General features: G+C 39.3%; 1 protein-coding gene across 1 annotated transcript in view; it reads right to left on the bottom strand.

Moving 5' to 3' along the window:
- LOC109480411 (phosphorylase b kinase regulatory subunit beta-like) overlaps positions 1 to 17,164 on the bottom strand; it is a gene marked incomplete at both ends in the record, with an annotated part of 33,605 nt that extends 16,441 nt beyond the window's left edge. Inside the window, 12 exons of the mRNA XM_019782601.1 lie at positions 1,164 to 1,237; positions 1,975 to 2,065; positions 4,633 to 4,748; positions 9,442 to 9,546; positions 10,791 to 10,874; positions 11,187 to 11,280; positions 11,525 to 11,577; positions 13,290 to 13,393; positions 14,182 to 14,337; positions 16,172 to 16,252; positions 16,416 to 16,473; positions 17,062 to 17,164. Of these exons, the coding sequence (XP_019638160.1) occupies positions 1,164 to 1,237; positions 1,975 to 2,065; positions 4,633 to 4,748; positions 9,442 to 9,546; positions 10,791 to 10,874; positions 11,187 to 11,280; positions 11,525 to 11,577; positions 13,290 to 13,393; positions 14,182 to 14,337; positions 16,172 to 16,252; positions 16,416 to 16,473; positions 17,062 to 17,164 (1,119 nt within the window). The remainder of the gene's footprint in view (positions 1 to 1,163; positions 1,238 to 1,974; positions 2,066 to 4,632; positions 4,749 to 9,441; positions 9,547 to 10,790; positions 10,875 to 11,186; positions 11,281 to 11,524; positions 11,578 to 13,289; positions 13,394 to 14,181; positions 14,338 to 16,171; positions 16,253 to 16,415; positions 16,474 to 17,061) is intronic.
- Positions 17,165 to 17,714: the final 550 nt, after the last annotated feature.

Below are 17,714 nucleotides of genomic sequence, written 5' to 3'. Positions count from 1 at the left end.
TCGGACTATCATGGTCGTGTTGTAACAGTAGGGGGTTTATAGGCGCTACCAACAGGTCCTCACTAGTAACAAAGACAGCCCCACCGTCTTACCGCTCATGTTACTTATTAAGTGCGACTGGCCAGCAGTTGCGGCCAGCACCGCGAGTGTTACCACCGCCGGGCGAAAACATTTCAACGACCTTATAGGGATGTTTCAAACTGAATAAGCATTTACTCCAATATCAAAACAGCTACGGTAAAAGGCTTCATTTCCTGCGATTGTTAACCAAGCAGGGAATGAGTGTGGACGACCTCATACAAGTATACTTATCACTCATCCGCCCCGTACTGGAATATGGCCACGTTTTACTCGTCGGTTGCAACGTAGCTCTAGCAAACAACATGGAACGAGTCCAACGTCGCGCACTTCGTATCATCTCTTGCGGAGGGAGACGCGACGTACCAGCTCTACCCTCTCTAAAGGAAAGGAGAAAGTCTGCGGCCGTGTCCCTGTTCAGGTCGATGCTAAATCCCGAACACCCACTACACGACCTGGTGCCCCCCCAGAGAGCAACTGCTACCGGCAGGATCCTAAAGAACAGCCAGGCCATGAGTGCTCCCAGGGCCAGGACAAAGCGGCTCCAGCAGTCCTTTCTCCACAGGGCCATAGCCCTATACAACAAGAACTGACGTATCACTAGTTTTATTTTTCCTAAACCTCATCTGTATATAGTTTTTTGCTTGGTACAAATTCTTTATGTATTATAGTGTATATGAGGGTGTGTATATAGTGTTTCTTTTGCCTATTGTAACTTTTATTTTCTGTACGCAAACTCTTTCAATTCAGGGATTCTCATCCCTGCTGCAAGGTTTGCTTTTGGTGTTGAAAAAAATAAAACTATAAACAACTACCATCATACACTGTCCCTGGTACTGAACTACCATCATACACTGTCCCTGGTGATGAACTACCATCACACAATGTCCCTGGTACTGAACTACCATCATACACTGTCCCTGGTACTGAACTACCATCACACAATGTCCCTTGTACTGAACTACCATCACACAATGTCCCTTGTACTGAACTACCATCACACAATGTCCCTTGTACTGAACTACCATCACACACACAACAATCTTTAGCTAATGACAAGTTTAGTAACATGAGCCTGTCCCTACCTTCCCAGTCCGATGTCCATGTACTCACTCAGCATGAAGTCCAGGTGTTCCACGCAGGCAGTGGACATCAGAGTCTGGCAAACAACAAAACAGGCAGTAATCAGCTCTGCCCCAGTGGTTTGCCAAAATTTCAGACACCAGCTATAGTCAGCACGTCGGCAGAACGTACTGCACCTGCGCGAAACATAAAATGTATTGTGCATAGCACTTCGGCAGAACGTCTCATTTAAGGTCATATCATGCATAAAAGGTCGACATCTGGTCTGTAGTTTCCAAATGTTGTGTTGGAAAAGATATTGTCTGCAACAGGCAAAATTCTGATGCCACGTTGACCAAAAATCCTATGAAAACCGTGAAAAATTGGGGTTTTGCGCAGGTGCAGTACATTCTGCCGACGTGCTGCTATAGTCTACACTTGACAGAGAAAAGCAATCAACAGCTTTGAGAGCAAGGTTGGCTGTGGTTGGCTGGTGTTCGTCAAGTTGGCTATTGTTTGGCTGTTCCAAATTCACATTCGGATGTAGATGGGAGGTTTGGCCATGATTGTTTGGTGGAGGGCTGGTGTTCGGGAGTGTGTGGATCGTGTTAGGGGTCAAATTCAACTCAAATTAAACTCAAATTCAATTTGATTCATATAGATACTTAAGATAGATCATCAATAGATGTGGCCTAAATCTGGCCAGACTGCTTCAAAACTCCAGCTAACCTTCTTCTAAAATATCAAATGGATTCTGATGCAACTTTAGACAGTACATGAACCAAGAAAATATATCAGTCTGGCATTTCCTGAAGTTGAACTTGAACACCTCACCTGCAGGTTTCCCAGTCGTATCTTCACCCCGGCATATTCACCTCTCTTGAAGGCTGCCAGCATGTCCAGCAGCTCCGACATGTGTCCACTTCTGTTGAAGTACACAACAAACCTACTTCTGCCCTTGCCTTGTTAGCACTTTTAATTTATCTATTTCATCATAAGACGGCTGGGTAGCCCCATTCAGCTTAAATTAGCTGTTTTCCAAGGGGGCCAAGCAAAATTACACAAGACATTGTTACATACAGTAAGACAAGAGTGGACAACATGCAATAAACATAAAAGTCTAACGCCTCAATCATTAAAGTCATGAGTCATAGTCCTATACTCAAAGTCCTAGCCGTTCAAAGGTCAAAAACACGACAATCAGGAATTAGGTCATTTTATCAACACCACACCACTCTCACCACAGAAAAGTTTTAAATCTGCTTTGAAGAGCATGCAAACTGTACAAGTTCTGACCTGCCAAGTAAAGCTGACCTGGACTGGTGATGGATATGAGCAACGGATAACGATTTTGATTTGTACTCTTTGACTTTCTTATATGCTTTTACGTAACACAATATTTTCTAATAACTTTTGGTTAATTGTACATGTGTTAAGTATGTCTAACAATCCTCTGGTATATGATATGTGAATTTTGTAACATTTAAGTTTATTTTCTTTGGTCATACAGACTGATGATTTTTATGTTTTTTTTAGTCTGTGCCCCATTGAAAATCAATTTGCCAGACTTGAATGGGCCAAACAGCTGCTAAAGAAAACTGTATATAGTCACCATTGTTTGATTTGTCCATTTAAGACAATCTAGTATGCAAAATAAATTCTTGTATGTTACTTCAATATACCAAATTTCAACTATTATAATAATAATAATAATATAATAATAGGAAACATCAACATTTTTGTTATAGAGGAGTCTAGTCATATACACAACAGACTAAGTTGAGCTAGTATTATGCATATATTAACCAAGGCTGTATATTTCTCCTAAGCTGTGCTGTTACAGTAGTTTTACGTAAAGGTTCCAGCACAAAATGGGGTCCTAATTCCGTCATATGAACACAGGATGGTGGCAGGACTCCAGGCCTGTGTGGCATGCCATAGCACACAAACTGTGAAGCTGTCAAGCCTGCGTGTAATTTGCTCTTTGCATGAACAAGACGTATTAGTCTGCTAAATATTGTTAAAAATGAAAATTTTCCAATGATTAATAGCTGTTGCATGGGATTTACAAAATTATACACGTCATGGAACTCACAGTTTTGATGATGCTAACTTAGTCCATTATTATTGGTCCATACAATGACTGGAACTCATGCATAATGCCAAAACAACAAGAATTCCGAGATTTCATACCTCCATGAAATATGGGCTTGATATGTAAATGTGCCTGCAGTTACAGAACAAGCTGCTAGGGGGACCAAACTCACACCACTTATTCCTGACAGGAAAAGCAATCTGTCATGAAAACATCAAGACTATAGCATGTTCAGGACAAAAGATACAAAAACCGGAAGTTCTGCTGCAGTACCAAGGTCATCCACCAGGAGGCCCATATTTGACCTTGACGTTTGTCTTCCTAAGACTTACCAACATACCAAATATCACCATAATCCATAAAGGCGTTCTGAAGTTATGCTGACCACAAAGTTGCGGAAACACAGACAGACAGACACACACACAGACATACAGACACACCGAAAACAATACCTCCATTTTTCATGGAGGTAATAAGCAGTCAAACTAGTATGGAATTATGGACATTTTGGAATTAGTGAGTAACAATAACTTTCCTGCATGGTTTGGCATTTTCTGTACAGTTGTACTTTGTTCCATGTACAGGCAGCCTACATGTAGTATGAATACTGTTGAGTTCTTCAATAAATTTAAGAAACAGTATATTGTACTTAAATTATGTGTGTTATGGCAAGACCAGCAGGCACTTCCTTATTCAAGTTATTGTGTTTAATATAAAAAAGGTTCCCTTCATGAACATGCTTTAAGTTACAAAATCCTGAGTGAATTCCTGGAAAATGCATCGAGGATAAGCAGGGCTCTATCCAGCTCAAATTTTTTTCAGTCAGCCAAGGGTCTGGATCTGGGTTGTGTCGTGACTGGCAGAAGCACAACTTGAGCACCTTCCGCCCCTGGGAAATTTTGGACTTTCAAACCTTAAAAAACACAATTGGCCGCATTTTTGGACACAAATCATGAGGTTGAGAGTGGTTGACAATGTCTGCCATTGCACTGGCAGATGAGGCCCTGCATTTTTGTTGCACCTACAAATGCCCTCCGCTCAAATTCCAGTCTCCCTGGGCAGGGTAACACTGTAGTGTATCCAGCTTTGGATGTTTACATATTTTTACCCAAGATTTTGGTTGATTTTTTTCTGTCAAGGTTGACGGATTGGTTTGAAAATATTACATGCAGCAAAGTTGTATCAATTGACAGAAAAACAGGTGCTGGGTAGAGCCCTGAGTTTTAAAAGTATCCAGTGACTACACTATTATTATCATCTTAGCAGAGGACCAGTGAATGTGCACTTACACTTCCATAGTGCCATGACATGGAAACACACACCAGACCAGTGTATACACACCGTGGACCAACCATTACAAAACATCCACATCACAACACTACTTCCACTGATAATACCTTATCATGTAGTCCTTCAGATAAAAGCACTGTGTGGGGCGGGCGCATACGGAGTTGCGGCCAAACTTGGCCACCGTATCCATGCACCAACTATCCCGCACTATGCAAAGGTGGTCCTGATAATGAACACCACAATCATCAAGTTGAACATGGATTAGAAGCTGTTACCTGAGCCCAAGAGATGATGTTTGAAGCATTATTATTATAGTAGACAAAGTCAACAGTTTTGTATGGGAGATGACAAGATCCCATGTGAGGAATTGACCACCAAGGTTCAGTCACTTAAGCACCTGTCACACAAAGCCAACTATGCCCTTTTGAACACTGCCGAACTCCCCCAGCCATGGTTAGGAGTAGGTTGGGAGCAGGTCAGCTGTGGTTAGCTGGTGTTAGGTGAGGTCAGCTACTGTTCGGCTGTGCCAGCCAAATGTTTCAAAATGTTTAAAACATTTGGGTGTGGACAGGAGGTTTAGCCAAGGTTGGCTGGTGTTTAGGAGCAGGTCAGTAGTGATTGGGGCTTATGTTATATTATGTAAATTTGGATTGTATCAAAAGGTAGGTCTGGGCTTAATCTGGTCATACTACTCCCAACCTTGATTTTGAAGTTGAAAATTTTCCAACCGTTACAATTTTAAGAGCAGTTTAAACAATATTAAGATGTCAGTTTTCAGTTTCTGCCAATAAAGTTAAAACAACTGGAATTGGATGATCATACAAAAATGTACAATGAAAATTAAATGGCTGTCACAGGAACTTGTGTCAAGCATTTTCAAATTCTTTAAAAAATGATGCCACCAAACATTTACTTTGAGGCTCAAGCAGGCAATCACAATTACGAGGTACAGAGAACCATAAAGTGACATATCCTGTAGATTCAGCCTACAGAATATAGGCTAAATACACATTATAGCAATTCCGTCAGTTCAGTAGCCTGGTTACCAAACCTATTATAGCTCCCGAGTCCTACATCATCTCCGCAAGGATGTAGGACTCGGGAGCTATAATTATATAGGTTTGGTAACCAGGCTATCAGTTCAGTGGTATGTTCAAACTCTTTTGGTTTTGTAATTTTGACTAGACTTTTTTATTGAACTTTCATCATGAAAATGGCATCATACATGTATGTGATGATTAACTATAATAGGCATATATTAATCTCTTTATGGTTCTCTCTTTATTATGATATACAAAAGTCATGTAGCATTGATTATTGATTTTGATTTTTAGTAGACAGACATGAACAGTTACAGAACATTGGATTTCCTGACTGTTGGGAGGACTAAAATGATTCATTCAGGAAGAATTATGGACAAAAATTCTCTAATTCCTCTTGATTCCTTCTGTTAAAGTGGTATTATGTATTTTGCATCCAAAATGGAAAAATTCTTATTGAAAGAAAGCTTTAATGTGATTGTAATTTACTTCAGAAATTCACTTTTTAACACTATTTGTGCAATTATTACCTGACATTTATGGTTGATGCTAAAATTGCCACCACGAGGTGCACTCAGTTTGTAGCACCACCAAAACAATAACAATGTAAATAAATATGAATGACTTTAAAATACAGTCTTGTAAGAAAATATCGCTTTTGTTTCGTCCTAAATTGTTACATAATGCAGCTTTTAAATACATTGGAAATTTACTGACAGTCAGGAAATCCTCTGTCCCGACAGCAAGAGAAATTTTACCTGATGTTCTCATCACGCAGAAGGACACAGAAAGTAGGGCGTCCTGACAGTTCCCAACGGGTACTAACAAACTGAAGGTGGTCCTACAAACACACACATCACACACTATTCCAGGTGCATTCACCAGTAGGTTTTCAGGCAGAACAGGCATGCCAACTAGAGGGAAAGTAAAAACTCAATATCTTTATTTTTTTCAGAATAGTTTTGCTGCTAGCAGTAGATTTTCACAAGGTGAAGGATTTTTGCTCAGTGACATGAAATTTCTGTAATTTTGGCCCTGACAATTAAAAAAAATATCCCCTTTTTAAAAATCACACTACAGTGGTCTAGCCAGCACCTATCTTTCTGTTATTTGATGGATGGATGAATTTTGCTGCTTACGACAATCATAGTAACATAATGGAAACGGATGCGAAATTTGCCACTGAAAATGCAGGAAGAAATGTTTCAGAGGGATAAGATTTCAAAATTTTCTCAGGAATCATGTCCTCTAGCTAGACTTTGATAATTAGCAGGACATTACATTTCATCAAATGAAATTGATGATGCAAAAAACTTTTAGGCTGCTGGCTAGAACACTGGTGGCATCTTAATAAATATCCATTATTTACTTGGTTTGCTTTCATGTGACTTCTGTATATTATGCAGTTTACACAGTAGCTGCTAGGTGGCATACCTGCACTAGGAACTGGGAATGATCACTTTGCCATAAAAAATAATGAAAAAACAAACAAGCCAGTATATTACCTGATGCCAAGACAGCACCACAGCAAGGCGTCAGATTAAGAAGGCAAAAATGTTTGACTGTAAGTAACATTACCTTCATCTATTTATTACATACGCATGATTGTATACTGACCAAAAATGCAAATTTAAACAAAACTGATTTTGCTCCCGTAGTTTTGATAAGTCAAGTATATTAACAATATTTTGCACNTCCTAAATTGTTACATAATGCAGCTTTTAAATACATTGGAAATTTACTGACAGTCAGGAAATCCTCTGTCCCGACAGCAAGAGAAATTTTACCTGATGTTCTCATCACGCAGAAGGACACAGAAAGTAGGGCGTCCTGACAGTTCCCAACGGGTACTAACAAACTGAAGGTGGTCCTACAAACACACACATCACACACTATTCCAGGTGCATTCACCAGTAGGTTTTCAGGCAGAACAGGCATGCCAACTAGAGGGAAAGTAAAAACTCAATATCTTTATTTTTTTCAGAATAGTTTTGCTGCTAGCAGTAGATTTTCACAAGGTGAAGGATTTTTGCTCAGTGACATGAAATTTCTGTAATTTTGGCCCTGCAATTAAAAAAAAATATCCCCTTTTTAAAAATCACACTACAGTGGTCTAGCCAGCACCTATCTTTCTGTTATTTGATGGATGGATGAATTTTGCTGCTTACGACAATCATAGTAACATAATGGAAACGGATGCGAAATTTGCCACTGAAAATGCAGGAAGAAATGTTTCAGAGGGATAAGATTTCAAAATTTTCTCAGGAATCATGTCCTCTAGCTAGACTTTGATAATTAGCAGGACATTACATTTCATCAAATGAAATTGATGATGCAAAAAACTTTTAGGCTGCTGGCTAGAACACTGGTGGCATCTTAATAAATATCCATTATTTACTTGGTTTGCTTTCATGTGACTTCTGTATATTATGCAGTTTACACAGTAGCTGCTAGGTGGCATACCTGCACTAGGAACTGGGAATGATCACTTTGCCATAAAAAATAATGAAAAAACAAACAAGCCAGTATATTACCTGATGCCAAGACAGCACCACAGCAAGGCGTCAGATTAAGAAGGCAAAAATGTTTGACTGTAAGTAACATTACCTTCATCTATTTATTACATACGCATGATTGTATACTGACCAAAAATGCAAATTTAAACAAAACTGATTTTGCTCCCGTAGTTTTGATAAGTCAAGTATATTAACAATATTTTGCACACAAAAGTGCTCTTCAAGTTACAATGAAAATGGAAAACGGTTGCTGTTTTGTATTGTAGGCTGGTTCTAGCTATTATTGGTGGTACCAAAAAATAAAGAGGACTCATACATACATGTAGCTTGTTTTGGGGCTATTTCAAATGCTTAACGTATGAAAAGATGAGGAAAATATTTTAGGAAATGTCAGTAAAAAGTCAATATCAGCAGATTTCCTCATCCAGAATATTTTTGTTTTGCCATCCTAAAATTGCGGACTTACAATGTATGTCATGTACAGTCAAGTACAATTATCATGTAACTGTTAGTGTTACAACAGATAACAAATTCCAAATTGTGGGATGTGCAGTTGGATTCTATATTCCACTCACTCACACCCACACATAAGCAATGCAAACTTAATGTTAGAAAAAGACCCCCAAAAATTGTGTGTACATTTAGCATCTAAATTTTTGGTCAGTATACACCAGCTAATCAATATTACACACACTAGTCAGGAAAAAGCAACTTGCATAGCCATATTTTTGTACAATTCAAAACAAAAATTAAATTATAGCTAGAATCATGCTAACATGTCATGTCATATGCAAACATAATCATTCTATGCATAAGTTTCTCCCTGCTACATGTACCTTTCAATGTAATCAACCAAGAATTGGAAGCCAACTTGCTTAAATTCAGTGTGCCAAAGGTTATGGGTCAAAAGGAAGGAAACTTCAGAGTGCCTTCTAAAACTCATAATTTATGAATTATGTCTTTTCCTAAAACCCAACCAAGATTTTACATAAAATTGTGCCCCCCCCCCAACAAAAAAGCAGAAGTTGATAAAGAACACCTGTCCAGATCCTTCTGAAATTCTGAACTTGTTGATCATGAGTTTGTTCTGCTTTTAAATATTTCTCTTTGTGCCACTATATATTCTGTGTTCTCCTAATAACATAATTATACAGGCAGGGCTCAAAATACTTTTTTGCATACTTTCACCAGTGCAGGTATTTTGAAAATCACCTGCACCAGATAAATTTTACCTGTACTACTCACAAAATTTAGTCATATTCTTTTGTGACCTGGTAGGCGAATCAAAACTTATAAAACACACTTCATTCCAAATTCCTAAAAGTAGTCTATGAACACTGAAAATAAAATGTGCAGATACCTTGATGTCATCGATGAGTAGGGACATGTCCTGTGACATGTAGAAGTCACTGAGGTTGAACACAAGTGGGTAACACAGAACTGTCCTGCCCAGAATACGGTAGATCTGTCAAACAAACATTCGCATGTCTTGTAAACCAACATTTTGATATACATGTACAAATTAAGTTCTGCTGGTTTGACAGAATGCTGTACTTTGCCTACATTGTACATTGTATCTCCCTATGTGGAAAAGGGCCCATGTAAGAAAGTAAGTAAGAAATATAGATACATAGACGAGTAAGTGACAGACTCGTACACTCAAACTTGCCCAAGTGACAACCTCTCTAAGCTGGCTATGAGGTCATGACAACCGCTTTTTCTTAGTCCCAAATTTATTTTCTATAGAAGCATTAAGGAACTTGTTCAAGCAGTACGCTTGTCTAACACAACCAGCATGAATAAGGACTGCAAATGGCCTACATTGTAATCCCTGCCTATGAACGTGTCATTTTCATGCGTTTGGCAACCATATTATTAACTTTTGATAAAAAGTAGCAAAAAATCATGGTAAAATCGGCTAGTGTGGATTTTCAGCTATCATGTCATGTACATGTCTGTGTAAGTTATGTACTTCCCTTATATGTTTCCATTCAACATTCAATCAGTATACACACGTCATGTACATGTTTGGTATGTTATCAATAATTAAGGATCATTGAAAGTTTTAACAGTCTTGTGTTGTCTCCATGCTTTTTTCGTAAAAAGACAACTTGTCTATAAGAAGGCCACTTTTCTTGGTCCCTAGGGAGTCTTCTCAGACAAGTTAGACTGTACAAGTCATGTTCATGTACATGTTGGATGTAGCAAGGAACAGGAGCGTGCAATGGAGCGTGTCCATCATCAGCCGAGGGGGCAGGCGTGATGTGCCCGAACTACCTACCCTCAAGTCAAGGCGCGATGATGCTGCCGTCAAACTCTTCACACAGATGCTACGAGAAGACCATCCCTTACATGACCTTGTCCCTCTCTCCAGATCTACAGCTACCGGCCGTTAACTCAGGAACAAAAACACTATCTCTATCCCCCCGCCAGAACAAAAAGACTACAGAACTCTTTCCTTCACCAGTCAATCAGACTCTATAACCAGACTGTACAGATAGAGTCTGGCACAAGATAATGGACCTTGTAAATACATGTATCTGGGTTGTACACTTTTTGTAAATATTATCATAATGATATTTTGACATTTTGTATACAATGTAATTAACTATGTAAATATCAACGCCATTTGGGCAACATTGTATGCCATGTTTGTCTGTTATGTTTGGTATGTTAATAAAGAATTGAGTATTGAGAATCATGTATTACCTTGGATGTTCCGAGGGACCCAACAGGTCTGGGTGGTCTTCCTGTTAGTCCTAACTTCTTGTTGACCCCAAGAAACTCATAAACCTGCAGTTGTGATCATCAACCTTTATTTTCAATATACATGATACTTAATATCATGACTGAATTCTACAGTACAAAGAATGATTGCAAATTTGCTTTTGTCCAGGAAAACAGTCTTTATTCTAAAAGGTCATTTTTGGCAGGAAATGAAGAAAATCTAACCAGGTGTGCCAGGATTTCCTCATTTTTCCGGTGAAGCAGACCCCGACATGCCTCATGCCTTTGGTGCTCAACGTGATTCTACGTCAAACAAAATGATGGAATATGCTTTGACACTGTGACGTAAGATGAATGTGATGTACATGTACATGTTACCTTGACTAGTTCTCCTGGTGGCCAGATCTGGATGGGTTCTACCTGCTGAGGAGTCTGGGTCTGGATACCGTACATGGCAAGGGTTGCCTGCAGACTGCACACAAGGGTTCACAGATATTACTTAATAGGAAACTTTAAATGGTTCCATCCCAGAGGCATCGTCAAAAAAGTACCACACATTTGAGCAGTTCAGTACAGTATAGTTACTGTAACTGTTACTTTATAAAAAGAGCCTATTTTCTATCAGATAATAAATATTTTCACTGATTTCTTCAGATCCAAAAGTCATACAATTTTACAGTAATATTGAAGATCAACATATTGTATCTTATACTAACCTGGTACTCTCAGCTATCAGCACCATCTGAATCGACTGGTCAGAAACATAGCTCTGAAATGCAATTAAAAGAAAAAATATGATTATAATTATCAGCAACAACATTTAGGCCACACCTGTGTGAGTTACATTTGTAGGTGACTTGAGGCTACATGTGCATGAGTTAACTGATAACTTTTTGTTTGTTAACTGTCCTGCTTGTGAGTTAAGTGTCCTGCTTGAGTAAAATTGATCTGTCATTAAGAAAACTGTCTTGTTTGAGTTACATACAGCAGCTGTCTTCAGGAAGGCGTCTTTCCAAGCAAATGGAAAGAGGAACTGGTTGTACCTGTGCCAAAAACGCCACACCCGAAAGGTCCTGAAGAGTTCCGCCGAATTTCGCTAACTAGTTGCCTCGGGAAAGTGCTGGAGGTTTTCGTCCGTGAGCTACTTCTGCGAGACACAGATGAACAAAATTCTCAACTCACAACATGGGTTCCGACGGGGTAGATCTACTGTCTCAGCCCTCATAGTCATACAGACAACACAAGCATGGCATGACGCCTTGAACAGCAACCCAAACATGGACGTCCATGTGGCATTTATAGACTTTTCACGTGCCTTCAACACGATCGATCATGGGAAGCTCTTGTGCAGCTTGGCCAGGATGGGCATTAGGCGGAGCCTATGGTCATGTATCTCCAGTTATCTGTCTGACCGCAATTGCAAGCAGCGCGTGAAATGGGGAGGAAGTTTTTCTGAGTCGCGGCCTGTTCTGGCTGGTACACCCCAGGGAGGTATTGTGTCGCCAACGTTATTTGTCATAGCCATGAATTGTGCCTAATGGGATCTCTTCCTGGCCTGATGCAGACATCAATGACTGCTGTACAGTCATGGGCAACATCGTACAGTATGGAGGTGAATGCCAAAAAGACAAAAGACATGGTAATAAGCTGCCGTAAAGACCCGGTAAATCCCCCGCCACTCATGTTAAACGGCCAGCCAGTGGAGAGAGTTAAGAAATTCAAGCTCCTGGGTGTCACTGTTACTAGTGATCTCACATGGGATGAACATGTCAAAGGTATCATCTCGAAGGTACAACCCCGTATACACTACTTACGACTTGCCAAGAAGTCCGGACTACCTTCTGACGTACTATTGAGAATCTACACCTCATTCATCCGACCTGTCATGGAGTACGGATCACCTGTGTGGGGAGGGCTTCCAAAGACTCTGTCAAATGAGCTGGAAAAAATCCAAAAACTCTGTTGCAAAATCATTGGCACTGAGCACCAGCAACTACACACGCTAGAGTTTAGGCGACATGAAGCATCTCTACGCGAGCTGCAGCGAATCCTGAAAGACACCACACATCCCTGTAGACTGTTCCTGCCCCCAGTGGTTCAGACACCCTACAACCTACGCCGCCGTACGGGACTGAAACCACCACTCAGCAGATCAAATAGACACAAAAACTCTTTCACACCCAGTTTGTGAGTTAACTGTCCTGTTAGTGAGTTAACTGATCTGCTTGTAAGTTAACTGTCTTGTTAGTGAGTTAACTGTCCTGTTTGTGTTAGTGAGTTAACTGACCTGTTAGTGTTAGTGAGTTAACTGACCAGTCCTATTAGTGAGTTAACTGACCTGTTAGTGTTAGTGAGTTAACTGACCAGTTCCTATTAGTGAGTTAACTGACCTGTTAGTGTTAGTGAGTTAACTGACCAGTCCTATTAGTGAGTTAACTGACCTGTTAGCTAGTTAAGTAACCTGTTACTGAGTTAACTGACCTGGCTCCTAAAGGAGGAGTATCTGGAGTTGACGTTGCTCCTCTCTCCTGGAGGAAGACTCTTCCCTATGGGATCCAGCTCTTTAGTACTCAGGAGACCTTCAACTGGTGACAAAATGACAACATCAGACATTCATGATCCCCATACTAGGTTCTTTGAGGCCGTAGGAACAGTGGGTTGTTATCCATTATGTCTATAAGCAGGGTATTAGAAAGGGAAGCCCATAACTCTTCTTCCACTGCTTCCTACCTCCCCTTACAACTGCATGTTACACCTGGCTGGAGTGAGGAAAGTCTTATAAAGTGCCTTTCCCAAGGGCACAAGATCGCGACATTACAGGATTTGAACCCAGCACCCCTGTGCTCTATAGGCCAAACACACGACCCCCAGATAAGACATTCCCATCTTAAGGCATGCTCCTACGGGAAAATTTTCAAAATCTTGACCTGAAATTGCTACGTCCTGCTAGCCTGGGTTCCATCCTGGTTAGTTTATGTCCGCTCCCACAGTCGCTACCACCAACCAGTCTGGGACCGGTTCCGTAACAGCCGCCTGGTGATAGCGACTGTGGGAGCGGACGTAAACTAACCAGGATGGAACCCAGGCTAACGTCCTGCATTCTGAAGGGCAGATGTTGCTGACAGACTAAGCATATCTTGTATATCTTTACACACCAATTTTTGTCCTTAATTCAAAGATGACAGATTGGGTCAAATTTTTGTCTGTCATGAGCAGAAAAATTTCTTCAAATCACATAAAAAAAGGACACTAGCAAGAACAGATGCGATGTTGAATAACAGAAATGTGTAAATTTGGCTCAAGCACAGTACAATCACCATCTATACATTGTATGTTACTTGAATATTTGTCCTACAGTCTGAGCGTGCCTTACCTAGAAGGCAGGCTATAAGGTACAGTGACTGTCCCCACAGGAACAGTTTACCATCAGTACCCTCATCACTGGGGACTCTCTTCTGGGTCCCCGGGGCCTTCCTCTCAGCCTCCACATTCTCCTCAGACACAAAGTAGTACTTTGGGATCACCACACCTGTGAATTGGGAAGTAGTATTAGGCAAACCAACCACCAGTCCAACACTACAAAATAGTTGTCAATGACCGTCTGGCCATGACCACAACTTTTTCTCACTCCCGATTCTATTTCCCATATATACAGTAGTTGCAAGCATTAAGGATTTCTTCAAACCGACCACTTGTCTAATGCAAACGCGATCAGCACATGGCAATTGCAAATAGCACAATCGCTACATATTCTACACGGATAGTGAGTGATAGTGAAGGTGACATTGATTTTTAATGAAAAATATTGAAATTATAGGGAAATAATTATGGACTTTTCAAGTTGAGGTTTCAGGTCATTGGGTCATCAAAGATGGCCTTTGCAGGGTCATCTCTTAAGTCATTGGGACAGTCTACTATATGGATGATATGATTATATTATGTTAATATACATATTAAACATTGACATCTGCATCTCGGTCTTGTCTTGTCGACATGTTTTCTATTTCTAAATATAAAACATGTCGGCAAGACAAGACAAGACCACTTGTCCCTGGTCTTGTGGGTGGTCATCTTAGACAGGTCAAGTTTGACTGCAACAAATCTGATTATCACTTAGATAGGGCAACTGACTAGCATCCCTTGAATTATAAGGTATTGTATTGTAACCATTCAGTAAGGCTGTGTAGTGTACTTCTAAGTACAAATATTTCACGTACACATGGTTACACAACAGTATATCCACAAATTTAGTTTTTTAAGTTTACATTAGCCAGGTACAAACTACATGACATATAATCCANATAACAATGTACCAGCCACTCACAGATGTTGTCCTATTAAGATATTGTAGAAGATGAATTGCATTTTATGCTAACATGTCCAGTTTACAATGAAGAAAGACAAACACTTATGAACTCTATCACCAACAGCACAAGTATTACATTACCTAAGACAGTCTCAGATACCTTTACTTTTCTTATGTCATGCCCCGATGCAATCTCACCATATATAGGCCAATATATTTCTAACGCCTTAGTTAAAAGAAACAATGTCATTTCCGAAACAGTCAACTGATTGCTTACACATAACAATGGAATCAACTATATATATATATATATCCATTATACTAGTAATACTTAAGTATAGGACAGAGTAGTATTTAGTTGTAGATTTACAGGACCCCTGTATAATGTTTGCCATTCCTTTTGTATACTAGTACGATGTAACTTAAGTTCGATTCATATACAGCATGAATGTAGTACTCTTTTACGCATTAGTTTAGATTTTAGATTTGTACTTAGTACCGCTAATTGCCATACGATGTATCCGTACATTAGTTGTGCAATAAACTTTGACTTGACTTGACTTGACTATGTTCAATCATGTTTGGTCCTACATGTACATTGTATATCTACATTCATTTTGTAAAATATTCTACAGACACTGGTACAGTAGTATACTACTACACAGCCCAACCACTCAAGCTTGCCTTGGCACTAAAAGCTAATATCATTGAATTGCAGGGCTCGAAATACTGGGGGCATGTGCACCTTAGTGCACCCAGATATTTTTGTAGGTTTACATTTTAGATGTTAAATGTATATAACATATTCTTAACATCTCGTGTCAGAAAAATAATAAAATCATTGTTTTAGTACTTCTTTAGAAATGAAACATAATTTGTTTTTGCTGTCAGTGACATTCTTACTACTACATTTTGTAATTTTATTTTATATGGTGCACCCAAAAAAATTTTGTGCACCCAATTTTTTAGGTTGGGTGCACCAGTGCACTTATTCCCAAAAATAAATTTCGAGTATTATTAGTGAGCACCACTGGCTCACACATGCACATGTACTCACCAAGTTCCCCGTTGTCCTGCAGCAATGGCTGTAACATCCTGCAGTACTTCTCTACTTGTTCTTCTTTATTTCGGAAAACACCTGTTTATGGAACCCAGGAAAAACAATCAAGGAATTACTGTTATTTTTTTGTGAATTTTTGTTACTTTTGACAGGAATTTTCATAAGAAAAAAATAGACAAAGGCATCACAGAATGAACTACTCCTGTACATGTGTCTACATAGTCTAGACAAGTGTACTTACCATCAATGATCATGTAGATGTAAAACACTGGCCATTCACACTCAATCCCATCAAATAACTGCAGCAACAGAAATGTTTTATTGTTAGAATACAGCAGTTTACTATATAAAGTTCCAGACATCATCACTGTATACACTCAGTCAGTAACAACAAAAAAAAGATTTCATCCAATTCTATCATTAATTATATCAAGCATTAAGCTGAAAGTCATGACAATCCATCCAACCCTTCTGGAGTTATTGTCTTTTAAAAATTTCACAAAAACACCCCTGCAGATTTATAACAAGCCACTATACATGGCTGGCTGTCATGCTTACTGTGACATTATTGGCAGAATTCAATTCAATTAACTTCGTAAACTAAAACAGTCTTTGCACTGAAATTGCCAATAGAATATTTAATATATATATTATCATTATCATACCCAGGCCGCGATAACGTTCCATAACGGGTTCCGGACCGGTCCGTACTTTACGGTACGGACCAGACATAAATAAAATACAACACGGTGTATTCCGCATCACCCTCGGTCCCAGCCCTCCCGCGAGTCGGATCGATCTGACTCGCAGTCGGGCCGATACCTCGGGCGATACGGAGTACCCCGTGTTGTATTCCATAATGCATTACATGACTATATTTCTAGTACCTTGATTTCAGCCGGCTTGTAGTACTTTCTCTTCTTGTCCTCTAAAACAGTGCTGTAACCATCTCGCAGGAACCTCTTAAACCCATAGTTACCCTGCAGCTTTCTACAACACAACAACATCATCATATTTATTAAGATTGTTTTATTTTATGCAAGATTGCTTTATGCTCAGGTGAAAGCACTGTTTTGCATGTATTTTAAGTTAACAAAACTGTCTGGTATTGCAGCAACGCAAAATTAGCATTGGGTATATGTAGAGGATTCAATACCTGTACTATGTCTTGTGTAATCTTATATATTTATATATATTTTATATAAATATAGTAATATATATTTATATATTATAAGGACTCACCCCAGCAGACACTTGGGAGGATGTGATAATGATAATTATAATATAATGATAGAAAACAATACATTTTGCATACATGTATTTGTAACTGTCATTCACAATTATTTTGAATACTCATCATTCTGTAAAACTGATTAGACAATTTATTGAATTGAAATTCTGATAGCAAATTTAACTCAGAATAGGAGGATTTTTGCACTTCAGATCTCATGATCAAGTTTGTTTGACTAGGATCTCCATTAGTGTCACATTAATTTCACACTTTTCTTCCTGGATAGGGTGATTTGAAGTGAGTCAACTT

Source organism: Branchiostoma belcheri, unplaced genomic scaffold (assembly GCF_001625305.1).
Source record: "Branchiostoma belcheri isolate BF01 breed outbred unplaced genomic scaffold, Haploidv18h27 scaffold504, whole genome shotgun sequence".
Taxonomy (NCBI): Eukaryota; Metazoa; Chordata; class Leptocardii; order Amphioxiformes; family Branchiostomatidae; genus Branchiostoma; species Branchiostoma belcheri.
This window is presented reverse-complemented; position numbering and strand designations above follow the sequence as displayed.